The following is a 27,454-nucleotide window of genomic DNA, read 5'->3' as shown; positions in this document are numbered from 1 at the left end:
TACACATCCCTATGGATCCGATACCGATACCCGATACCACAAAAGTATCGGATCTCGGTATCGGAATTCCGATACCGCAAGTATCGGCCGATATCTGATACTTGCGGTATCGGAATGCTCAACACTACTTATAGTACTTAGGGGTCCTGTTATCAATTTAGCAGTGGGGCCAGAAACTGCAAGCAACCCCTTGGGGTTTATTGGTTACAATCAGCAAATACACATGTAATGTGGAGTCTACTAAATGCAAATGACAGATAACATTTGCCATTTTGGATTACTATTTGCAAATTTCCAATCACTTGTAACAAAAATTATCCAGTGTAAATGAAGAAAAAGAAAAGTTATAGGGTATGTGCAGACATTCAGTAATTGGCAGCACTTTGGACGCAGCACCAGAGGCGTAGCTAGGGTTTTGGTTCAGGAGGGGTGAAGCTTCTGAGTGGGCCCCTAACCAGGTAACCTTGAATACAACTCGGTGACGTGCCTTAATAGTGGAGGAGAACCTCAGCAGATGATTGCGCTGTTACTGAAGATAATTTCTATATAAAGACCAACATGGATATTACCGCCATATGGTCAGTGGTAAATACCAGTCCTTCAGAACATATAAGAGATCACAGCACAGTTACAGATAATGTCTTACCGCTGACGTTCTTTCTGATGGAATTGTTCACTTTTCCTGTCTTTCCATCTGGTCCAGATCGACATGACAACTTCTTCCACCCAGAACTCAGCTGCAGAAAATATAACAAAGACACATTTCACTTCTCACATTCCAGCCATCACCATCTATTCCCAACCTGCACAAACTCCTCATCCTGCTGATACCCCAATACTGAGCCTCTGCTGCCACCGTATGTGACCCTATTACTGCCCCTGATATCCCAATACTGAGCCACAGCTGCCATATGTGTCCCTTTTACTGCACCTGATACCCAAATACTGAGCCGCTGCTGCCGAATGTGTCCCTATTACTGCACCTGATACCCCAATACTGAGCCGCTGCTGCCGTATGTGTCCCTATTACTGCACCTGATTCCCCAATACTGAGCCGCTGCTGCCATATGTGTCCCTATTACTGCACCTGATACCCCAATACTGAGCCGCTGCTGCCATATGTGACCCTATTACTGCTCCTGATACCCCAATACTGAGCCGCTGCTGCCATATGTGTCCCTATTACTGCCCCTGATACCCCAATTCTGAGCCGCTGCTGCCGTATGTGACCCTATAACTGCACCTGATACCCCAATACTGAGCCACTGCTGCCGTATGTGTCCCTATTACTGCCCCTGATACCCCAATACTGAGCCGCTGCTGCCGTATATGTCCCTATTACTACACCTGATACCCCAATACTGTGCCTTCTAAGCTCTATAATATTGTAATGCCGGGTGCAAGTGCCCTAAAAAACAGTACCCATATTTTGCCCCCTAGAAAGTAATATTGCCCTTTGTGCCCCTTTGAAAGTCACAGTAACCTGAGTTCCCCTATAAATGTCCACTTTACATTTAATAATGTCCCGAGTCTCCCCCCCTGTACAGCTCCCCTATACACAGTATGATGCTCTCTTATACACAGTATAATGACCCCTCACTGTATAGTACCACACACACAGTATACTGACCCCTTAGTAGCCTCCAAACTGCTTGATGGATCCAACACAGTATGATGGCCCCCTCACTGTAATCCCCACACTGTACGATGGCCCCCTCACTGTAATCCCCACACTGTACGATGGCCCCCTCACTGTAATCTCCACATTGCATGATGGCCCCCTAGATAGCCTCCATATGGTATAATGCACCAGATAGTCATAAATGTAGTATAATGCACTCCCCATAAGCCTTCATATAGTATTATGCACTCCCCATAGGCAAACTCTATACTGTATAATGCATCCCCCACAGGCAGACTCTATAGCACAAGGCAGCAGCACCCATAGGCAGACTCTGTAGTATAATGCACCACCCCTATAGGCAGATCCTGTAGTATAAACAGCACCCCTATAGGCAGACCCTGTAATATAAGGCAGCACCCCTATAGGCAGATCCTGTAGTATAAGACAGTAGTCCTATAGGCAGATTCTGTAGTATAAGGCAGCCCCCTATAGGCAGATCCTGTTGTAAAAGGCAGTACCCCTATAGGCAGATCCTGTAATATAAGACAGTACCCCCATAGGCAGATCCTGTAGTATAAGGCAGCCCCCCTATAGGCAGACCCTGTAGTATAAGGCAGTACCCCTATAGGCAGATCCTGTAGTATAAGGCAGCCCCCCTATGGGCAGATCCTGTAGTATAAGGCAGTACCCCTATAGGCAGATCCTGTAATATAAGACAGTACCCCCATAGGCAAATCCTGTAGTATAAGGCAGTACCCCTATAGGCATATCCTGTAGTATAAGGAAGCTCCCATATAGGCAGACCCTGTAGTATAAGGCAGTACCCCTATAGGCAGACCCAGTAATATTAGACAGTACCCCCCCCATAGGCAGGTCCTGTAGTATAAGGCAGTACCCCTATAGGCAGATCCTGTAATATAAGACAGTAACCCCATAGGCAGATCCTGTAGTATCAGGCAGTACCCCTATAGGCAGATCCTGCAGTATAAGGCAGCCCCCCTATAGGCAGACCCTGTAGTATAAGGCAGCACACCTATAGGCAGACCATGTAATATAAGACATTACCCCCCATAGGCAGATCCTATAGTATAAGGCAGTACCCCTATAGGCAGATCCTGTAGTATAAGGCAGCCCCCCATAGGCAGATCCCGTAGTATAAGGCAGCCCCCTATAGGCAGATCCTGTAATATAAGGCAGCCCCCTATAGGCAGATCCTGTATTATAAGGCAGCCCCCTATAGGCAGATCCTGTAGTATAAGGCAGCACCTGTAGTATAAGGCAGCACCTGTAAAAAAATAAATAAATACTCACCTTTCTTCCTCTGCAGCTCTGGGCGTCTGCTCATCTCCTGACAGCGGGCACCAGCTAGTGACGTAATCGCGCCCCCTGTCAGTGTCTGCGTCGGTGACGTCAGATGCTGAGAGGGTTATGATGGGAGAAGGAGAGCTGCGCCCGGGGCGCACCCTCTGCCCCCCCAGTAGCTACTGCGCAGCACATGTCCGCTGCATCCAAAGCGCTGCCAGCTATTGAACACAGGGGAATCCACATGTGTTCATTGAACCATGCGGAATCATTGCACCCAATACATTGTATGGGTGACATTTATCTTGAGGCTCCGCAAGATAAATAGACATGCTGCAGTCTGGAAAGACATATCCTTCTCCGCATATAAGCTGCGGGCATTTCTGGACACATAGTGGACTTGCAATTTCCAGAAATCCCATTCACTATGCTGCATCTGGACGTTGGGAGCTGGACGCTTTCAAGTACGCAGAGTCCAACCTGCAGCATTAACTGACCGTGTGCATCTAGCCGTACATGATAGTTTTTAACCTATTTATCTTTGTTCCTCAGGTATCAATGATATCACTGGAACAAATGTTAAATGCTAGGGATAATGCCACTTGTAACAAGATTTACTGTACCTGGCTGTCTACCTCACTAGGGACTCATTTGACTTTTCTAACCAAGAATCAATTTGGATTTGAAAAGTTTTTTTGTAGAACGGGTCATAAATTATGTACTTCACATGTTCTAGTGAGAACATTTAACCTTAATGCTGTAGACATTTATAAAAATGTAAAGGATCAATAACATTTTTTTTCTTTTTTTCTATTTTAGGAGGCTAGCATCTGCACTTGGAGTAAGTATAATAATAAGTATAATAAGTATAATCATACGAGTCCATAGCAGTAGCCCACCTTCACCATGCTGGCATCTGAGTCAAATTGGAAATCTGTGCCTATTACTGATCCAGCCACAGGCCCATTCTTCTGGTCCTTCAAGAGTCACCTTCATCTCATCACTCATAAAATCCTTTGAAAAATCTGACTTCAGATATGTCTTGGCCCAGTATTGAAATTTCCACGTCGGGCTCTTGCTCAGTGGTGGTCGGGTTTCAGCCTTCCTTACCGCCTGTGAACACCTTGTATTTGTGGGAACTCCATGGAGATTACAGTTCTGGAATATGACAACACTAGATGATAATGGCTTCCTGGAGGCTTCACATTTGATTTTTCTCAAATCTTTTTTTTTAGTTAATCGGCGTCTTTTTTTCTCAGCACATTTTTTGTGACCCTGTTGACTATTTGCAACAAAACTTAGCAATGTCAACAGTGCTGAATCCCTCTAAGACTTTTGCCAATTTTTTTACTTTTCAGAGTCAATTAATCTCTTTTTTGTCAGTTTGCCAAATTTCAACTACACATTATCTGATATGCGTCATCCAATAAGAATTCAAGATTTTACAGCGCAGAGTTGGAAAATCTGCAGAAACATGACGATATGGTCAAAATACTCATTTACCTAATCATTGCGCAGTGTTAGTCACAATCAATAATGATTTCTACCACATTACCAGGACTTAATCAGATTCATTTAAGCCCTATAAAAGATTCTAATCAACCTAGAGACACTATTGGGAGAAAATATTTGCCTCATCATTTTGTGGGTTGTCATTTGCTGAAGACCTATCTACCTATCTCTATCTACTATGCCTTTCATTTAGGGTATTTTAAGTGTTGCACTTTCAACAAATGTAAAATGAGAAAGCCAGATAGGACTCACCATCCCCAATGTAAACCTTACAAGCTGCAGGGCTCAGTGATTGGCTGCAGCATTGATTTCACTGCTGCGGCCAAAATACACAGACTGCAGCAACAGTGGGGAGCTGGTGATGGACACAGGGAGGATGAGAACTCTCAGATCTTATAATTTTACATAACTGCCAGTAATTGGGGCCCACGTTGTTGGAAGTTCAACCCCCTTTAATATGCTTCCTCATCTTAGATAACGGTTTGCCAAAAGCTATCTCTCCTGACTTTCCCACACACTTGAATATTTGACCAAGTGTTCATGTGTTCTCTATAGGGAGAGCAGCATAAGAATATGCCGAAATCGCTGGGTTGGGCGAACTTTAACCCAATGTCTGTAGGGGCATTTCAATAGCCCATTTTAAAGAAATTTGTGCACGAAACTGAGTCCTTATAGTTTAGCATTATAAAGGTTGAAGTTGCCTAGTTTTAATAAATTAAGGTACAAGATGTGACAAAGCTCGCTCTTTGCAGAAAAATAGTTCTTGATTTACTGCAGTTTCAAATTATAGTAATCCAGACTCCTGTATGCTGCTACAATTGTTTCACACATTCTCAAAGCAAAGTGGCATTTCTTAGTTATGACAAACCAATCATTCTCTTAATAATATATGATTAACTGTGAAATGTATTTTCAGAAATTCTACATGTGAAAGATCACACAGAATCCTGCCGCTGACACCACATGTGACGAACCCGAACCTCACCCCTTGCCTGATGTCACTATTATGTCAGACGGATCATGTAATGCGATCTTCCCACTATCATCAATGTGACATTCTGTACCCCCTGGGGACATGTAAGGTCAGCTTGGTACAGTTTTACAGAGACAACCCATGTCCACACAGGCCCAAGGAGCCACAGGGAGTGAGATGTGGCCCACGCAGTCACTGACGCGGCACATACTGGCTCACAACCCTGACAGGTTAAGAGGCCCCTTTCACTACCACCATTGACACAGCACTGCCAGTCCGGTAGGACTGCCACCAGTTCCTCGTTAGTTATAAGCCCAGTCCATTAATGGGATTATATCAGGTCAGAAACCAGCCCCATTAGCATAGAAAGTTAAGCCGAGAAATGGACATGTGGATTCATGGATCAAGATAAAGGAGCAGCCCAGGGTTAAATTATATATTTAATTGCCTTAAGGGCACACTAGACAATACACTCTATACACGATGGTTACACATATGCAATGGTCAGATATGCAAATACAGAAAGTGTTAGGACAAAAGATATAAGCAGAATATATGGGTCAGTTACCAGTAGATAAAAAGCTTTGTTTTCGGGGGAGGGGCTGTCATATGGGAGGCTTGTGGTCCCCTCTGTTCATTGATTTTCTCCCCACAAAATATGTTGTTGCGACCTCCCCAGAGAAAAAGCAATAGACCACGATTTACACAAGCATTTAACCCTTTTAGGTTGCTCCCCTCCTTCCCTCTGGGTTGAACTTAAATAACCTCCCCATGCCTCTGGCAGTAAAAAAAAAAACCTAAGATGAGCCATAACTCTGTAATGAATGGTCCTATCCAGGCGGTTTTATTGCCATTGGATCTGTCTGGGCCCATGCTACACGTTAAGACCAAACACAAGAAACCCCCTTTCAAAATTGTGTAGATCATAGAAATAGGTCAGAGAGTATAAAAATAGGTTAAAGATTATTAATAAAAAAAAAAATTTTTTAACATACGCATCAAGTCATTGTAGCACAAATGAGCAGGGATTTTTAGGGGTAATGAACACATGAGCATTACATTATTATATATATAATTCTAATAGAACAACATATGCAAGGCATGTATAGAAGTTATTAACCACTCCATAATCAAATGGTGTCTCCCCAATAGCAATAATATATCAAGCTGTCTAAAAAATGGGATCATGCAAAGAATAAAGTGCAGTGATGTGCACTTATGCAACTGGGCAACAAGATCTAAATGCATGCACACATAAAAGCAAAGTTAGAATATCTCTTATTATATTATGTAAAGCTGTCTCATAAGGGGTCATGAATAGGAGATCAGGCTGTAAAAATTACAGTAAACCTGTACCGGAAAGTGCAATCTGCAAGTAAGCGATCAAAAATCTAAGTGCATATGTTAAGAGCTGTAACTCACATGATTGTAGTAGTGTGGACCCCAACCTGTGGCTCCAAAGCACGTTTCACCGGTCTTCGTTAAGACCAAAGACTGCTTTGCTATCTAGTTTGTACTGGCTGTTCTATGTATCTCCATACCCTGGGTGCTAGAACGTGTCAAGACCTAGACGGGCGTTCTCCGTGTTCTGGGGATCTCGTAAATATACACAATGTATGGCTAGGATGTATAGTATCTCAATAACTTCTTGTGGAATCATAGCTGACTCAACAGAGCAGTTTAGACCACATGGTATCCACATGACAAGCAAGCCTTTTGTTCTGAGCTTAGCTGGCTCAAGGTGTGAGATCTGTCACTCACAACCTTTTGATGCTTGACCCACCCCCTGCTGCTGCTAGCTATACACTGAAGGGGGTCTAGATCTTCTGTTACATCTGCACACTGAAAAGGGGTTTTATAACCCCATACAAACATAGGATACAAACGATTGGCATGAAATTATATCTCCAATATTCTTCACACTATATATGAAACATTTTCGAAGATCCTAAAAATATTAAAACATTTCCTTATATCTCATTATGAGATTATCTCCTATTAAAGTAGCACAATAATTATGCTCAGTAACATACTCTTTCGAAGGAGCTGCTAAGTAAATTAACTGTTTCTTCTGGGATATGTAAAATTACTTATTGCTTTCCTAAATCCCTTTTTAATTTAGTTGCAATTTTCTGTTTGTGTTATTACTAAGTAGGAAAATGTATTAGTTACATCACAAAAAGCCATGCTTTTCTATAAAACTCTACTTGTATCAGGGCAATTAATATTACAGTTTTTGTCTACAACTTTAGTTTCCAAGTAATTCCCTGGAGAACTGTCTACCTTCTGGATCATTCCATAAAGGGGCTATTAACTCCAAGGTAATGTTGATATCTTCCTCTTTTCCCCTGATGGCAAACTGCGCACTCACATTCACACATTTACAATCTTTCACAAACTTATCCAACTCTTTTACAGTATCACTCAGTACTAGAATTTAGTTTCTGAGTGCACAAAGTGCCCCACAGCCAGAATGACTGAAAATTCAAAGGGCTAATTAGGCGGACTGGCTTACTGTCCTATCACAGAAGCTTGGTCAACAGATCAATGAGGGTTTTATTTGAATGCCTATAGAAACATCTGGCAGTTCTTCTGAGTATACCCTGGATGTCCTCATTGGTTTGACTATTGGACTACCTGACTCCTTTCTGCTTATTTTGTTGGTGAACCTCCTGTATTCTGACCTAGTTATCCTCAACTATGCATTCGGATTTTAGCAATTTTGTTCAATTTTGTCTGTTCAGCAGCTACTCCGCTAATGACACCTAGGGCCCTGCTGTGAAATCCAAATACCTGTATAAGAGCTAAAGGGTGAAAATCAGTGAATTCTTTTACTCTGCTATGAGAGTGTGTAGCATCAAACCTGGCCATAGAAGCCTGTTTTAAGATGATTGTTTTACAGCCTATTTTTATCATAACCGATTTCACCAATTCCTGATGTTTGGGGCATTTTAGTCTTCATCACTGCAAGATATGGAAACTATATTTACTAAGATATGGAAACCATAGCTTTATGGAGAAAGGGATTTGGAGGTCTTACTCCTAGATATGTTACAAGATTAGGGGTAGCGGTAGACAACCTCAACACTGGGATTGCCTGTTTGTTTGGCAGTTTCCGCATGTGTTGCAGTTGTCTACAGACACAAAACATGCAGTTGCAGGGACTCGAATATATTATCCGAGCATGCCCAAGATACTTGGATAACACCCAAATATGTGTAAAGGGGACGACCAGACCACGGGTACACGCGTGCCGGGTCCAGAACTGAAAAGGCTGCATCCCTTTTTCAATTGGAGAAGCTTTATGGAGGCGGACCTTCCCCTGTTTCCTGGGGAGACTTTGGAGAGCCAGGCCTTCCTGCGGACAGAGAGAGGCATAGTTCTATGAAGGGGAGAGAGCACGCAACAGCGAGGAATTTGGCGCCAACCCCAGGCAGCGCGCAGTCAAGTGAGCGGCACGCCCTGTCCTCTCCACAGAGCCACAGCGCCGTGATAGGCCACACTGAGAGGGTCCCCGGTCGACTGCAGAGGTACCGCTGTGCTGAGGGGAGCCGTGCACTCAGCTGCAGCTCAGAGAGAGGCTTTGCGGGAACAGATAGTGACTAGTGAGTGCTGTGGCCCCAGCAGGGACTAGCGAGTGCTGTGGTCCCAGAGCATCCGTACAGCGCAGGCCCATGCCAAGCATCACCACCGCCACCACTGACAGAGACTGTGTGGAGAGGCGTGCAGGGTGCCTGTTGGTCAACACAGAGCAAGGTGTGGAACATTCCGGGCTAGTGAGTACTGTGTGTGTGCTGCCAGAGAGAAATTGGGTGCAGTATCCGGCCAGAGAAGCAGCACGCCAGAGGTTGTCGGGGCTTCAGTCTTGGCAAGAACAGGCAGCGTGTAAGGGGGTGACTAGGTACATCACGTGCTTCCCCCACCTTTATTGCTGTACACATGTAATACATGCGGCACCCTGACGCTTTATTAATGTGAAAGCTATATAACTATGTGTGTACCTTAATGTAACTGTATTTGTCCTGTGTTGTGCCTAGATTTAGGGACAACATAGAGGTTTGCATGGGATAATAGTGGGGTTAGTTTAGGGAGGGCACATTAGAATAAGGAATAGATAGGAGAGGGTTAATACAGACAGGCAGCACAGGGGTTAATATAAGTGGGAGATACAGCACAGACCAGGGATATAGTGAGGATGCTTCCTGTTTAGAGAGAGTTTTAGCCTGGGCATCTTGCCCAAGGGCAGGGAGCATACTGCTGATGGGACAGCCTCAGGCTGTGAAGAGAGAGCTGCTTGGAGGAGAGGGGCCTCAGGCCTTGGGACAATGTGAGTGGGCACCAGCTTAGTGGAACCATCTCCAGGAAAGATCTGGAGTCTATGACCAGGACAGGAGCAGCTATGATAGTGCTCCTGACACCTTTTCCTATGGAAGACAGACAAGGGGATTTTAAGAATCTGGTGACAGAGAAAGGACAGATGGGACAAGAATGGTCCACAGAAGCAGCTGGGATTACTGAAGGTATGAAAGGAGAGGTCACAGAAATAATGAAGTTTGCCTGGAAGCCAGGGAGAGAAAAGGATATGAAACTCTATGAACTGTGCTGCTGAAGTGACATGTGCCTGTATTTTCAGTAAAGTTGATATGTTTGCAAAGGACTGTGACACCTCAGTGATTCTTGGAACTTGGGAGCCTGAAGTCAGAATGGTAGAAACCGTAAGTGCTATGCACCTAAAGGAACTTTGAATGAAATACAGAGAAAAAGGAGTATATAGGTAAAAAGATACTTTATTAATAGGTATAGAAAAGTAAATAATAAATATAGACTATAAGAACACAGGATAAAGTGCGCAAAGATAATGCTGAAGGATAACCGATGCTGTGCACCCGCCAACAGTAAACAGTGAGCGTTTATCTAATAAGATCAATAGTAGCAGTAATTGTGACCAAAAAGTTCAAAAATAGTATAAATAGATGAGGATAAATAGCACTTACCAGTATATAAGTTGGAGGATTAGCAGCACCGGACAGGACCCGAAAAAACAACCCAACGTATGTTTTGCTTTTTGTACAGATGCTTTCTCATCCCCTTGGCGGGTGCACAGCATCGGTGATCCTTCAGCATTATCCTTGTGCACTTTATCATGCATTTTTATTGTCTATATTTATTATTTACTTTTGTATACCTATTAATAAAGTATCTTTTTACCTAAAGTAGAAGAAAGGAAAAGGGAATATCCAGCACGTCCATCCAGTGTAAGTAAAATATCCAAAATTTATTGAAGCATTTTAAAAAACAATATTAAAAAAGAGAGAGGGAGACTCTCTCTGCCTGACGCGTTTCTGGCGCACCACGGCGCCCTTAGTTCCTATGACTAAGGGCGCCGTGGTGCGCCAGAAACGCGTCAGGCAGAGAGGGAGACTCTCTTTTTTAATATTGTTTTTTAAAATGCTTCAATAAATTTTGGATATTTTACTTACACTGGATGGACGTGCTGGATATTCCCTTTTCCTTTCTTCTACTTCAGCTGAAATCACCAGCAGGTACGGCACCCACCAGTTACATTCATTTGCAACGGCTTACAGATGCATATCTCGGCGTGTCAAGCTCCTAACTTTTCCTCTCCCCCCCCTCCTCTTTTCTTGAATGTTTATCTTTTTACCTATATTCTCCTATTTCTCCATATTTCATTCTTATTATGGAGTTGGTATATTTTCTGGTTTGGGGTCCTGTTTGCACAATTTAGTGCTTCCCGTCAAACCGTCATGTTGCCTGGTTCGTGTCTCACCTAAAGGAACTTTATATTTCACCTGTGAGGCACCAGGGTGAGAGAATGCTAACCCCTGTTGCCAAGGCTATCACCCTGGTCCCCTTATAAGCATGCAGCATAGACAGAAAAGTACAGCGCGCCCAGTAGCTGACAGAGATCAAGGTGCCTGTGCTTCATGACCGTCAGTACAGCACACTTGCCGCAACGAGAGAACTGAGTACTGGATAAACTTGCGTAACCCACCTTACCAGCTCATACTTTCCCGCTCACAGGAGACCCTGACTTCAGCAGTGTATATTTGCAGAGCCACGTTAGGCTCGTACAGGACTGTGGCCCACACCCTTGTCAGCCACCACAGCATATGGACTAGGGGTAGGGGAAGGTACTAGAGACCAACCGCTACCGCCAGAAGATGAGGCATTGTTGCCAATAGGAGCACATGAAAAGACCCCGAGACTGTCCTTGTCAGCGCTATGGACTTCATCGTCTGAGTGACCACCGACTTGTTAACAGTATTCACCGGAATCACCGTTACCTGATTCTTTATCCTTGAACTCTGCATATCCTTTTGCAATTAGACTGTTTATGCCCCTGTTTAACTCATTGCCTCCCTGCGTGGAGTATTCCCCTGTTATTAAACTCGTTAACCCTTGCTCTGCCTCCTGTCCGTCACTGCATCCCGCAACCTGCTCACACATGCTCGGATAATATGTTATCCAAGCACATTCGCTCATCACTAGTGTTGAGCGATACCTTCCGATATCGGAAAGTATCGGTATCGGTTTGGATCGGCCGATATTCAAAAAATATCGGATATCGCCGATACCGATACCCGATCCCAATGCAAGTCAATGGGACCAAAATATCGGAATTAAAATAAACCCTTTCTTTCCTTGTAGGTTCATTCTACATGAAGGAAAACAACTAAGAATAATGTAGGATGTATGGGGGAGGTGGCGGAGACATTAAAGGCAATGAGGATTAGTCCAATCAAATAGAATAGCATGATTTTTTTTTTTTTTAAAGACGTTCGGATTGAAAAAGATATTGACTATGTAAATTTTTTTTATTTTGTCAGATATTGATGTTTCACTATTCCACGACCTTCCCCTTCTTTTTTTTCCTTTTCCCACACTTTCATCTTCATCATCATCAGCATCTTTGACATCAACTTCTTCACCTTATTCATCTTCTTCTTCATCTTCTACCTATATTTTTTTTTTTATTACATTCTTCATATTCATTTTCTTCAACTATTATTATTCTTCCTATTCTACATATTCTTTTTATTCCACTGTTATTATTCTTCCTATTCTACTTCTTCATCATATTCTCATTTGTGACAGGCATTCCCGTAGTTGTTATCTATAAAAGTTGGAAGATTACACCTTCCGTTCTGCCAGTCACAAAAGTTACATTTGTCCGCGTTCAGTTTGGCCTGCAGCATCAGGCTTTATCCAGGGGCACCACGAGGAGGAACGGACTCACCCCCATACACTGCTTAGTCTTCTTCTGCATATAATTTAGATAATATCTTTTGCTCTGATATTAAGTCTTATGCTTAATGTTCTTCTGCTCTTTGTTCTGCAGCCTCTTGTTCTTCTGCTTCTCGGTCTTCCATGTTGTCGTCTCCAGGGTCGTCGTCTCCAGTGTCGTCATCTCCGCCGTCGTCGTCTCAGCCGTCGTCGTCTCCGCCGTCGTCGTCTCCGCCGTCGTCGTCATCGGGGTGGTCTTCCGGGTCGTCGTCATCGGGGTGGTCTTCCGGGTCGTCGACGTTAGGGTCTTCAACTTGGAAATGTAGCAGAAGGTACAAGAAGGCTGAGAAAATGCCAAGAACCAGCTGATGGAACTGGAACTCGGATGGCTACCCGAAGGTTCAAGAGCCTATGGAACTACCGAGGACCAGCTGACGTTACTGGAACCCGGTTACTAAGCAGGAGGTACCCGTGCTAAAAAGCACTACCAAGGACCGCCTGACGTTGGCGGAACTCGGATACCCAGAAGGAGGCACCTAAGCCAAAGGCTCTGCCCGGAACCAGCTGACGTTACTGGAACCAGGATGGGGAGCAGAAGGTACAAGAGCAAAAGACACTGCCGAGAACCAGCTGACGGTACTGGAACCCGGATGGGTAGCTGAAGGTCCAAAAGCCAATGGAACTACCAAGGACCAGCTGACGTTACTGGAACCCGGTTACTAAGCAGGAGGTACCCGTGCCTGAAAGCACTACCAAGGACCACCTGACGTTGGTGGAACTTGGATACCCAGAAGGAGGCACCTAAGCCAAAGGCTCTGCCCGGAACCAGCTGACGGTACTGGAACCAGGATGAGGAGCAGAAGGTACAAGAGCAAAAGACACTGCCGAGAACCAGCTGACGGTGCTGGAACCAGGTGGTGGACCCGAAGGCCCACAGGAGAGGAGAGAACAGCTAGGCCGTGAGGCAGCCGCAGTTACCGAACCCCAACAGTCCTACAGGGGGAGCTGGGCCTACTGGCACTACAGAACCAGCCTTGACTACCAGTTCACGCAGCCCACATAGGAAGCTCCTAAACTGGAGGCACCCTGGAGTTGGCTAACTCGACCGCACCACGACGGGGCAAGCATAGGCGTCTCAGTGAAGTTGACACAACCCGGAAACAGCTGACGGTGCTGAAACTAGGCTTGGCACGAGGGAGTACCTGTGACAAGAACACTGCCGAGAACCAGCTGGCGGTGCTGGAACCCGGATGCGTTGCCCCAGTGTGCAAGAGCCAATGGCACGACCGAGGACTAGCTGACGGTGCTGGAACCCGGTTACTAAGCTGTAGGTGCCCGCGCTTAAAAGCACTACCAAGGACCGCCTGGCGTTGGCGGAACTCGGATACCCAGGAGGAGGCACCTAAGCCAAAGGCTCGGCCCGGAACCAGCTGACGGTGCTGGAACCAGGTGGTGGACCCCAAGGCCCACAGGAGAGGAGAGAACAGCTAGGCCGCGAGGCAGCCGCAGTTACCGAACCCCAACAGTCCTACAGGGGGAGCTGGGCCTACTGGCACTACAGAACCAGCCTTGACTACCAATTCACGCAGCCCACATAGGAAGCTCCTAAACTGGAGGCACCCTGGAGTTGGCTAACCCGACCGCACCACGACGAGGCAAGCATAGGTGTCTCAGTGAGCTTGACACAACCCGGAAACAGCTGACGGTGCTGAAACCAGGTTTGGCACGAGGGAGTACCTGTGACAAAAACACTGCCGAGAACCAGCTGGCGGTGCTGGAACCCGGATGCGTTGCCCCAGTGTGCAAGAGCCAATGGCACGACCGAGGACTAGCTGACGGTGCTGGAACCCGGTTACTAAGCTGTAGGTGCCCGCGCTTAAAAGCACTACCAAGGACCGCCTGGCGTTGGCGGAACTCTGATACCCAGGAGGAGGCACCTAAGCCAAAGGCTCGGCCCAGAACCAGCTGACGGTGCTGGAACCAGGTGGTGGACCCCAAGGCCCACAGGAGAGGAGAGAACAGCTAGGCCGCGAGGCAGCCGCAGTTACCGAACCCCAACAGTCCTACAGGGGGAGCTGGGCCTACTGGCACTACAGAACCAGCCTTGACTACCAGTTCACGCAGCCCACATAGGAAGCTCCTAAACTGGAGGCACCCTGGAGTTGGCTAACTCGACCGCACCACGACGGGGCAAGCATAGGCGTCTCAGTGAAGTTGACACAACCCGGAAACAGCTGACGGTGCTGAAACCAGGCTTGGCACGAGGGAGTACCTGTGACAAGAACACTGCCGAGAACCAGCTGGCGGTGCTGGAACCCGGATGCGTTGCCCCAGTGTGCAAGAGCCAATGGCACGACCGAGGACTAGCTGACGGTGCTGGAACCCGGTTACTAAGCTGTAGGTGCCCGCGCTTAAAAGCACTACCAAGTACCTCCTGGCGTTGGCGGAACTCGGATACCCAGGAGGAGGCACCTAAGCCAAAGGCTCGGCCCAGAACCAGCTGACGGTGCTGGAACCAGGTGGTGGACCCCAAGGCCCACAGGAGAGGAGAGAACAGCTAGGCCGCGAGGCAGCCGCAGTTACCGAACCCCAACAGTCCTACAGGGGGAGCTGGGCCTACTGGCACTACAGAACCAGCCTTGACTACCAGTTCACGCAGCCCACATAGGAAGCTCCTAAACTGGAGGCACCCTGGAGTTGGCTAACCCGACCGCACCACGACGAGGCAAGCATAGGTGTCTCAGTGAGCTTGACACAACCCGGAAACAGCTGACGGTGCTGAAACCAGGTTTGGCACGAGGGAGTACCTGTGACAAGAACACTGCCGAGAACCAGCTGGCGGTGCTGGAACCCGGATGCGTTGCCCCAGTGTGCAAGAGCCAATGGCACGACCGAGGACTAGCTGACGGTGCTGGAACCCGGTTACTAAGCTGTAGGTGCCCGCGCTTAAAAGCACTACCAAGGACCGCCTGGCGTTGGCGGAACTCGGATACCCAGGAGGAGGCACCTAAGCCAAAGGCTCGGCCCGGAACCAGCTGACGGTGCTGGAACCAGGTGGTGGACCCCAAGGCCCACAGGAGAGGAGAGAACAGCTAGGCCGCGAGGCAGCCGCAGTTACCGAACCCCAACAGTCCTACAGGGGGAGCTGGGCCTACTGGCACTACAGAACCAGCCTTGACTACCAGTTCACGCAGCCCACATAGGAAGCTCCTAAACTGGAGGCACCCTGGAGTTGGCTAACCCGACCGCACCACGACGAGGCAAGCATAGGTGTCTCAGTGAGCTTGACACAACCCGGAAACAGCTGACGGTGCTGAAACCAGGTTTGGCACGAGGGAGTACCTGTGACAAGAACACTGCCGAGAACCAGCTGGCGGTGCTGGAACCCGGATGCGTTGCCCCAGTGTGCAAGAGCCAATGGCACGACCGAGGACTAGCTGACGGTGCTGGAACCCGGTTACTAAGCTGTAGGTGCCCGCGCTTAAAAGCACTACCAAGGACCGCCTGGCGTTGGCGGAACTCGGATACCCAGGAGGAGGCACCTAAGCCAAAGGCTCGGCCCGGAACCAGCTGACGGTTCTGGAACCAGGTGGTGGACCCCAAGGCCCACAGGAGAGGAGAGAACAGCTAGGCCGCGAGGCAGCCGCAGTTACCGAACCCCAACAGTCCTACAGGGGGAGCTGGGCCTACTGGCACTACAGAACCAGCCTTGACTACCAGTTCACGCAGCCCACATAGGAAGCTCCTAAACTGGAGGCACCCTGGAGTTGGCTAACCCGACCGCACCACGACGAGGCAAGCATAGGTGTCTCAGTGAGCTTGACACAACCCGGAAACAGCTGACGGTGCTGAAACCAGGTTTGGCACGAGGGAGTACCTGTGACAAAAACACTGCCGAGAACCAGCTGGCGGTGCTGGAACCCGGATGCGTTGCCCAAGTGTGCAAGAGCCAATGGCACGACCGAGGACTAGCTGACGGTGCTGGAACCCGGTTACTAAGCTGTAGGTGCCCGCGCTTAAAAGCACTACCAAGGACCGCCTGGCGTTGGCGGAACTCGGATACCCAGGAGGAGGCACCTAAGCCAAAGGCTCGGCCCGGAACCAGCTGACGGTGCTGGAACCAGGTGGTGAACCCCAAGGCCCACAGGAGAGGAGAGAACAGCTAGGCCGCGAGGCAGCCGCAGTTACCGAACCCCAACAGTCCTACAGGGGGAGCTGGGCCTACTGGCACTACAGAACCAGCCTTGACTACCAGTTCACGCAGCCCACATAGGAAGCTCCTAAACTGGAGGCACCCTGGAGTTGGCTAACTCGACCGCACCACGACGGGGCAAGCATAGGCGTCTCAGTGAAGTTGACACAACCCGGAAACAGCTGACGGTGCTGAAACCAGGCTTGGCACGAGGGAGTACCTGTGACAAGAACACTGCCGAGAACCAGCTGGCGGTGCTGGAACCCGGATGCGTTGCCCCAGTGTGCAAGAGCCAATGGCACGACCGAGGACTAGCTGACGGTGCTGGAACCCGGTTACTAAGCTGTAGGTGCCCGCGCTTAAAAGCACTACCAAGGACCGCCTGGCGTTGGCGGAACTCGGATACCCAGGAGGAGGCACCTAAGCCAAAGGCTCGGCCCAGAACCAGCTGACGGTGCTGGAACCAGGTGGTGGACCCCAAGGCCCACAGGAGAGGAGAGAACAGCTAGGCCGCGAGGCAGCCGCAGTTACCGAACCCCAACAGTCCTACAGGGGGAGCTGGGCCTACTGGCACTACAGAACCAGCCTTGACTACCAGTTCACGCAGCCCACATAGGAAGCTCCTAAACTGGAGGCACCCTGGAGTTGGCTAACCTGACCGCACCACGACGAGGCAAGCATAGGTGTCTCAGTGAGCTTGACACAACCCGGAAACAGCTGACGGTGCTGAAACCAGGTTTGGCACGAGGGAGTACCTGTGACAAAAACACTGCAGAGAACCAGCTGGCGGTGCTGGAACCCGGATGCGTTGCCCCAGTGTGCAAGAGCCAATGGCACGACCGAGGACTAGCTGACGGTGCTGGAACCCGGTTACTAAGCTGTAGGTGCCCGCGCTTAAAAGCACTACCAAGGACCGCCTGGCGTTGGCGGAACTCGGATACCCAGGAGGAGGCACCTAAGCCAAAGGCTCGGCCCGGAACCAGCTGACGGTGCTGGAACCAGGTGGTGAACCCCAAGGCCCACAGGAGAGGAGAGAACAGCTAGGCCGCGAGGCAGCCGCAGTTACCGAACCCCAACAGTCCTACAGGGGGAGCTGGGCCTACTGGCACTACAGAACCAGCCTTGACTACCAGTTCACGCAGCCCACATAGGAAGCTCCTAAACTGGAGGCACCCTGGAGTTGGCTAACCCGACCGCACCACGACGAGGCAAGCATAGGTGTCTCAGTGAGCTTGACACAACCCGGAAACAGCTGACGGTGCTGAAACCAGGTTTGGCACGAGGGAGTACCTGTGACAAAAACACTGCCGAGAACCAGCTGGCGGTGCTGGAACCCGGATGCGTTGCCCCAGTGTGCAAGAGCCAATGGCACGACCGAGGACTAGCTGACGGTGCTGGAACCCGGTTACTAAGCTGTAGGTGCCCGCGCTTAAAAGCACTACCAAGGACCGCCTGGCGTTGGCGGAACTCGGATACCCAGGAGGAGGCACCTAAGCCAAAGGCTCGGCCCGGAACCAGCTGACGGTGCTGGAACCAGGTGGTGAACCCCAAGGCCCACAGGAGAGGAGAGAACAGCTAGGCCGCAAGGCAGCCGCAGTTACCGAACCCCAACAGTCCTACAGGGGGAGCTGGGCCTACTGGCACTACAGAACCAGCCTTGACTACCAGTTCACGCAGCCCACATAGGAAGCTCCTAAACTGGAGGCACCCTGGAGTTGGCTAACTCGACCGCACCACGACGGGGCAAGCATAGGCGTCTCAGTGAAGTTGACACAACCCGGAAACAGCTGACGGTGCTGAAACCAGGCTTGGCACGAGGGAGTACCTGTGACAAGAACACTGCCGAGAACCAGCTGGCGGTGCTGGAACCCAGATGCGTTGCCTTGCCTATTAAAGATTGTCTTCCTAGAGCCCCAACTAGCGGTGTTGGAGCAAAGGGTAAGCAGGGGGAGATGAGTGTAGGCCGAAGCCTGCACTGGAGGCAGCTTTGTGTCTGCGTTGCGTTTGCAGGACACTTTGCCGGCTACACACTGGGGGAACAGCTGGCGTTGCTGAACCCCACTAACACAATGGCGTGTGTTTTTCTCTGTGCAGCTAGCACTTGCGGGCAAAAACTAGCGATGTTAGAGCCCGTGTTGAAGCAGGAGGAGGAGGAGAGGAGCAGAGTGTAGGCCGAAGCCTAGTTGAACCAATTTCAAAGGAAACCTTTAACCCCCCCTCAGGTGTTACAAAGTACAAGAGACACACCTTGTGCAGTATTAATGCTGCACAAGTGAAAGGTTGCTCTATTAATTTGTCTACTTGCACACGCTGAATGAAAGACATACACAATTTACCCCATTCTACAGTCAAACTGTAGTGGATGCGTGACTTGGTTTTTTGATGAGACACAGCACAGGTGTCCAAAATAACGCCTTGGTGCTTGGCGCAGCTTCCTGAGCGTTGTTATTTGCTGTACAGGAGTCTGCGCTCTTGTGTTATCCCTTGGCAATGCCCTGTTAGCGCTGCCCATCTTATGACATCATTTCATGTTGGCCCGTGCGGTTAACGATGGCCATAAATCCCAGACCCCAGTGTCTTTTCATAAAGCCACACTGCGGTGCTGGGATTCGTGGCCTTGAGCAGTAAATATTTTGGCCGCTCACACACGTCCTTACACCTGCTTCAGACTGGGCGGCCTCTGCTGATCCCTTCTCGCATGCCGCGGCCATGAGGCTGCACAGTCTGAAGAAGGCGGAAGGAGATGAGTTAAGACAGGCGAAGATATGCACTGCTCGTGCCCATCAATCACACCCTCGCAGTCAAAATAATTAAGACAACGAGGAGCATTTTATTCAGGCAGGGCGGACGAACAGGCGCAAGTAGCCAACCAATGATGTCAGAAGACGGGAAGCGCTACCAAGGGGGGTGCTGCGTATCATTAGAAAGGAAAGTCACACCTCAGGGACAGTGGAATGGTCTCAAAGAGACACATTTTGTACGTGTTGAGTTCCACGTGGGCAAGGAGAAAACATCAGCCACCTTGTACAAATGCAGCAGTACTGCTGTACAAGGTGGCTGTTATACATAGAAACACCTGGGGGTGGGGGCCAGGCTCCCTTCAATTTCAGTTCATGTGCCTGCGTGGCGTTTGCAGGTCACGTTGCAAGCTGCACAGCAGGGGAACAGCTGGCGGTGCTGAACCCCACTAACACATTGGCTGGTGTTTTTCTCTGTGCAGCTAGCATTTCCGGGCAAAAACTAGCGGTGTTTGAGCCCAAGGTCAGCAGGAGGAGGAGGAGAGGAGCAAAGTGTAGGCCGAAGCCTGCACTGGTGGCAGCTTTTGGTCGGTTGTGCCAGCGTGGCTTGTGCTGGACACGATGCCGGCTACACAGCGGGGGAACAGCTGGCGGTGCTGAACCCCACTAACACATTGGCTGGTGTTTTTCTCTGTGCAGCTAGCATTTCCGGGCAAAAACTAGCGTTGTTAGAGCCCAGGGTCAGCAGGAGGAGGAGAGGAGCAGAGTGTAGGCCGAAGCCTAGTTGAACCAATTTCAAAGGTTACCTTTAACCCCCCCTCAGGTGTTACAAAGTACAAGAGCCACTCCTTCTGCAGCATTAATGCTGCACAAGTAAAAGGTTGCTCTATTAATTTTTCTACTTGCACAAGCTGAATGCAACACGTAGACTATTTAACCCATTATACTGTTAATCAGTAGTGGAGGCGTGACTTGTCTTTTTAAAGAAAAGCAGCACAGGTGTCGAAAACAACACCTTTTTGCATGGGCGCAGCTTCCTGAGCGTTGTTAGTTGCTGTACAGGAGTCTGCGCTCTTGTGATCCTTTGGCCATGCGCTGTGAGCGCTTCCTGTCTTATGACCTCATTTCATGTTGGCCGTTGCGGTTAGCGATGGACATGAATCCCAGACCCACAGTGTGTTTTTAAAAAATCACACTGCGGTGCTGGGATTCGTGCCCTGGTGCACTAAATATGTTTGCCGCTCACACATGTCCTTACACCTGCTTCAGACTGGGCGGCCTCATCTGATCCCTTATCGCCTGCCGCGGCCATGAGGACACCCAGTCTGAAGAAGGCGGAAGGAGATGAGTGAACACAGGCAAACATATGCACTGCACATGCCCATCAATCACACCCTCGCTGTCCAAAAAAATAAGACACCGAGGGGCGTTGTTTCGAGCAGGGGAGATGCACAGGCGCAGCCAGCTAACCAATGATGTAAAAAGACGGGCAGCGCTAACAAGGGTGGTGCTGCGTGTCATTACAAAGGAAAGTCACACCTCAGGGACATTGTAATGGTCTCTAATGAGACACATTTTGTACGTGTTGAGTTCCACGTGGGCAAGGAGAAAAAGTCAGCCACCTTGTACAAATGCAGCAGTACTGCTGTACAAGGTGGCTGTTATACATAGAAACACCTGTGGGTGGGGGGCAGGCTCCCTTCAATTTCAGTTCATGTGCCTGCGTGGCGTTTGCAGGTCACGTTGCAAGCTACACAGCAGGGGAACAGCTGGCGTTGCTGAACCCCACTGACACATTGACTGGTGTTTTTCTCTGTGCAGATTGCATGTCCGGGCAAAAACTAGCGGTGTTAGAGCCCAGGGTCAGCAGGAGGAGGAGGAGAGGAGCAAAGTGTAGGCCGAAGCCTGCACTGGTGGCAGCTTTTGGTCGGTTGTGCCAGCGTGGCTTGTGCTGGACACGATGCCGGCTACACAGCGGGGGAACAGCTGGCGGTGCTGAACCCCACTAACACATTGGCTGGTGTTTTTCTCTGTGCAGCTAGCATTTCCGGGCAAAAACTAGCGGTGTTTGAGCCCAGGGTCAGCAGGAGGAGTAGAGGAGCAGAGTGTAGGCCGAAGCCTAGTTGAACCAATTTCAAAGGTTACCTTTAACCCCCCCCTCAGGTGTTGCAAGGTACAAGAGCCACACCTTGAACAGCATTAATGATGCACAAGTCAAAGGTTGCTCTATTTAATTTTGCTCCTTGCACACGCTGAATTAAACACGTACACTATTTAGCCCATTATACTGTCAAACAGTAGTGGAGGCGTGACTACTAGTCTTTTTAAGGTGACGCAGCACAGGTGTACAAATTTACACCTAGGTGCTGTGCGCAGATTCCTTACCGTTGTTATTTGCAGTACAGGAAACTGCGCTCTTGTGTTATCCCTTGGCAATACCCTGTTAGTGCAGGCCGTCTCATGACCTCATTTCATGTTGGCCGGTGCGGTTAACGATGGCCATAAATCCCAGACCCACAGTGGCTTTTCCTAAAGTCACACTGCGGTGCTGGGATTCGTGGCCTTGTGCAGTAAATATGTTCGCCGCTCACACATGTCCTTACACCTGCTTCAGACTGGGCGGCCTCAGCTGATCCCTTATCGCATGCCGCGGCCATGAGGCCGCACAGTCAGAAGAAGGCGGAAGGAGGGGAGTGAAAACAGGGGAACATATGCACTGCTCGTGCCCATCAATCACACCCTCGCAGTCAAAATATATGAGACAACGGGGGGCGTTGTGTCGGGCAGGGGGGACGCACAGGCACAGCCAGCCAACCAATGATGTCAGGAGACGGGCAGCGCTAACAATGGGGGTGCTGCGTGTCATTAAAAAGGAAAGTCACACCTCAGGGACATTGTAATGGTCTGTAATGAGACACATTTTGTACTTGTTGAGTTCCACGTGTGCAAGGAGAAAAAGTCAGCCACCTTGTACAAATGCAGCAGTACTGCTGTACAAGGTGGCTGTTATACATAGAAACACCTGGGGGGGTGGGGGGCAGGCTCCCTTCAATTTCAGTTCATGTGCCTACGTGGCGTTTGCAGGACACGTTGCCAGCTACACAGCAGGGGAACAGCTGGCGGTGCTGAACCCCACTAACACATTGGCTGTTTTTTTTATCTCTGTGCAGCTAGCATGTCCGGGCAGAAACTGGCGTTGTTTGAGCCCAGGGTCAGCAGGAGGAGGAGAGGAGCAAAGTGTAGGCCGAAGCCTGCACTGGTGGCAGCTTTTGGTCAGTTGTGCCAGCGTGGCTTGTGCTGGACACGATGCCGACTTCACAGCAGAGGAACAGCTGGCGGTGCTGAACCCCACTAACACATTGGCTGGTGTTTTTCTCTGTGCAGCTAGCATGTCCGGGCAGAAACTGGCGTTGTTTGAGCCCAGGGTCAGCAGGAGGAGGAGAGGAGCAAAGTGTAGGCCGAAGCCTGCACTGGTGGCAGCTTTTGTTCTGTTGTGCCAGCGTGGCTTGTGCTGGACACGTTGCCGACTACACAGCAGGGGAACAGCTGGCGTTGCTGAACCCCACTAACACATTGGCTGGTGTTTTTCTCTGTGCAGCTAGCATTTCCGGGCAAAAACTAGCGGTGTTTGAGCCCAGGGTCAGCAGGAGGAGTAGAGGAGCAGAGTGTAGGCCGAAGCCTAGTTGAACCAATTTCAAAGGTTACCTTTAACCCCCCCTCAGGTGTTGCAAGGTACAAGAGCCACACCTTGAACAGCATTAATGATGCACAAGTCAAAGGTTGCTCTATTTAATTTTGCTCCTTGCACACGCTGAATTAAACACGTACACTATTTAGCCCATTATACTGTCAAACAGTAGTGGAGGCGTGACTGCTAGTCTTTTTAAGGAGACGCAGCACAGGTGTACAAATTTACACCTAGGTGCTGTGCGCAGATTCCTTACCGTTGTTATTTGCAGTACAGGAAACTGCACTCTTGTGTTATCCCTTGGCAATACCCTGTTAGTGCAGGCCGTCTCATGACCTCATTTCATGTTGGCCGGTGCGGTTAACGATGGCCATAAATCCCAGACCCACAGTGGCTTTTCCTAAAGTCACACTGCGGTGCTGGGATTCGTGGCCTTGTGCAGTAAATATGTTCGCCGCTCACACATGTCCTTACACCTGCTTCAGACTGGGCGGCCTCAGCTGATCCCTTATCGCATGCCGCGGCCATGAGGCCGCACAGTCAGAAGAAGGCGGAAGGAGGGGAGTGAAAACAGGGGAACATATGCACTGCTCGTGCCCATCAATCACACCCTCGCAGTCAAAATATATGAGACAACGGGGGGCGTTGTGTCGGGCAGGGGGGACGCACAGGCACAGCCAGCCAACCAATGATGTCAGGAGACGGGCAGCGCTAACAATGGGGGTGCTGCGTGTCATTAAAAAGGAAAGTCACACCTCAGGGACATTGTAATGGTCTGTAATGAGACACATTTTGTACTTGTTGAGTTCCACGTGTGCAAGGAGAAAAAGTCAGCCACCTTGTACAAATGCAGCAGTACTGCTGTACAAGGTGGCTGTTATACATAGAAACACCTGGGGGGGTGGGGGGCAGGCTCCCTTCAATTTCAGTTCATGTTCCTGCGTGGCGTTTGCAGGAAACGTTGCCAGCTACACAGCAGGGGAACAGCTGGCGGTGCTGAACCCCACTAACACATTGGCTGGTGTTTTTCTCTGTGCAGCTAGCATGTCCGGGCAGAAACTGGCGTTGTTTGAGCCCAGGGTCAGCAGGAGGAGGAGAGGAGCAAAGTGTAGGCCGAAGCCTGCACTGGTGGCAGCTTTTGTTCTGTTGTGCCAGCGTGGCTTGTGCTGGACACGATGCCGGCTACACAGCGGGGGAACAGCTGGCGGTGCTGAACCCCACTAACACATTGGCTGGTGTTTTTCTCTGTGCAGCTAGCATTTCCGGGCAAAAACTAGCGTTGTTAGAGCCCAGGGTCAGCAGGAGGAGGAGAGGAGCAGAGTGTAGGCCGAAGCCTAGTTGAACCAATTTCAAAGGTTACCTTTAACCCCCCCTCAGGTGTTACAAAGTACAAGAGCCACTCCTTCTGCAGCATTAATGCTGCACAAGTAAAAGGTTGCTCTATTAATTTTTCTACTTGCACAAGCTGAATGCAACACGTAGACTATTTAGCCCATTATACTGTTAATCAGTAGTGGAGGCGTGACTTGTCTTTTTAAAGAAAAGCAGCACAGGTGTCGAAAACAACACCTTTTTGCATGGGCGCAGCTTCCTGAGCGTTGTTAGTTGCTGTACAGGAGTCTGCGCTCTTGTGATCCTTTGGCCATGCGCTGTGAGCGCTTCCTGTCTTATGACCTCATTTCATGTTGGCCGTTGCGGTTAGCGATGGACATGAATCCCAGACCCACAGTGTGTTTTTAAAAAATCACACTGCGGTGCTGGGATGCGTGCCCTGGTGCACTAAATATGTTTGCCGCTCACACATGTCCTTACACCTGCTTCAGACTGGGCGGCCTCATCTGATCCCTTATCGCCTGCCGCGGCCATGAGGACACCCAGTCTGAAGAAGGCGGAAGGAGATGAGTGAACACAGGCAAACATATGCACTGCACATGCCCATCAATCACACCCTCGCTGTCCAAAAAAATAAGACACCGAGGGGCGTTGTTTCGAGCAGGGGAGATGCACAGGCGCAGCCAGCTAACCAATGATGTAAAAAGACGGGCAGCGCTAACAAGGGTGGTGCTGCGTGTCATTACAAAGGAAAGTCACACCTCAGGGACATTGTAATGGTCTCTAATGAGACACATTTTGTACGTGTTGAGTTCCACGTGGGCAAGGAGAAAAAGTCAGCCACCTTGTACAAATGCAGCAGTACTGCTGTACAAGGTGGCTGTTATACATAGAAACACCTGTGGGTGGGGGGCAGGCTCCCTTCAATTTCAGTTCATGTGCCTGCGTGGCGTTTGCAGGTCACGTTGCAAGCTACACAGCAGGGGAACAGCTGGCGTTGCTGAACCCCACTGACACATTGACTGGTGTTTTTCTCTGTGCAGATTGCATGTCCGGGCAAAAACTAGCGGTGTTAGAGCCCAGGGTCAGCAGGAGGAGGAGGAGAGGAGCAAAGTGTAGGCCGAAGCCTGCACTGGTGGCAGCTTTTGGTCGGTTGTGCCAGCGTGGCTTGTGCTGGACACGATGCCGGCTACACAGCGGGGCAACAGCTGGCGGTGCTGAACCCCACTAACACATTGGCTGGTGTTTTTCTCTGTGCAGCTAGCATTTCCGGGCAAAAACTAGCGGTGTTTGAGCCCAGGGTCAGCAGGAGGAGTAGAGGAGCAGAGTGTAGGCCGAAGCCTAGTTGAACCAATTTCAAAGGTTACCTTTAACCCCCCCCTCAGGTGTTGCAAGGTACAAGAGCCACACCTTGAACAGCATTAATGATGCACAAGTCAAAGGTTGCTCTATTTAATTTTGCTCCTTGCACACGCTGAATTAAACACATACACTATTTAGCCCATTATACTGTCAAACAGTAGTGGAGGCGTGACTACTAGTCTTTTTAAGGTGACGCAGCACAGGTGTACAAATTTACACCTAGGTGCTGTGCGCAGATTCCTTACCGTTGTTATTTGCAGTACAGGAAACTGCGCTCTTGTGTTATCCCTTGGCAATACCCTGTTAGTGCAGGCCGTCTCATGACCTCATTTCATGTTGGCCGGTGCGGTTAACGATGGCCATAAATCCCAGACCCACAGTGGCTTTTCCTAAAGTCACACTGCGGTGCTGGGATTCGTGGCCTTGTGCAGTAAATATGTTCGCCGCTCACACATGTCCTTACACCTGCTTCAGACTGGGCGGCCTCAGCTGATCCCTTATCGCATGCCGCGGCCATGAGGCCGCACAGTCAGAAGAAGGCGGAAGGAGGGGAGTGAAAACAGGGGAACATATGCACTGCTCGTGCCCATCAATCACACCCTCGCAGTCAAAATATATGAGACAACGGGGGGCGTTGTGTCGGGCAGGGGGGACGCACAGGCACAGCCAGCCAACCAATGATGTCAGGAGACGGGCAGCGCTAACAATGGGGGTGCTGCGTGTCATTAAAAAGGAAAGTCACACCTCAGGGACATTGTAATGGTCTGTAATGAGACACATTTTGTACTTGTTGAGTTCCACGTGTGCAAGGAGAAAAAGTCAGCCACCTTGTACAAATGCAGCAGTACTGCTGTACAAGGTGGCTGTTATACATAGAAACACCTGGGGGGGTGGGGGGCAGGCTCCCTTCAATTTCAGTTCATGTGCCTACGTGGCGTTTGCAGGACACGTTGCCAGCTACACAGCAGGGGAACAGCTGGCGGTGCTGAACCCCACTAACACATTGGCTGTTTTTTTTATCTCTGTGCAGCTAGCATGTCCGGGCAGAAACTGGCGTTGTTTGAGCCCAGGGTCAGCAGGAGGAGGAGAGGAGCAAAGTGTAGGCCGAAGCCTGCACTGGCGGCAGCTTTTGGTCAGTTGTGCCAGCGTGGCTTGTGCTGGACACGATGCCGACTTCACAGCAGAGGAACAGCTGGCGGTGCTGAACCCCACTAACACATTGGCTGGTGTTTTTCTCTGTGCAGCTAGCATGTCCGGGCAGAAACTGGCGTTGTTTGAGCCCAGGGTCAGCAGGAGGAGGAGAGGAGCAAAGTGTAGGCCGAAGCCTGCACTGGTGGCAGCTTTTGTTCTGTTGTGCCAGCGTGGCTTGTGCTGGACACGTTGCCGACTACACAGCAGGGGAACAGCTGGCGTTGCTGAACCCCACTAACACATTGGCTGGTGTTTTTCTCTGTGCAGCTAGCATTTCCGGGCAAAAACTAGCGGT

At 49.6% G+C, this 27,454-nt stretch overlaps 1 protein-coding gene across 1 annotated transcript in view; it reads left to right on the top strand.

Annotated features, from left to right (window-relative positions):
* LOC138645862 (uncharacterized) overlaps nt 1-27,454 on the top strand; it is a 349,954-nt gene that overhangs the window by 16,549 nt on the left and 305,951 nt on the right. The window contains exons 2-3 of the mRNA XM_069735368.1: nt 3,746-3,767; nt 7,664-7,732. Coding sequence (XP_069591469.1) covers nt 3,746-3,767; nt 7,664-7,732 — 91 coding nt within the window. The remainder of the gene's footprint in view (nt 1-3,745; nt 3,768-7,663; nt 7,733-27,454) is intronic.

The sequence above is a fragment of the Ranitomeya imitator genome, chromosome 7, assembly GCF_032444005.1.
Source record: "Ranitomeya imitator isolate aRanImi1 chromosome 7, aRanImi1.pri, whole genome shotgun sequence".
NCBI lineage: Eukaryota > Metazoa > Chordata > Amphibia > Anura > Dendrobatidae > Ranitomeya > Ranitomeya imitator.
This window is presented reverse-complemented; position numbering and strand designations above follow the sequence as displayed.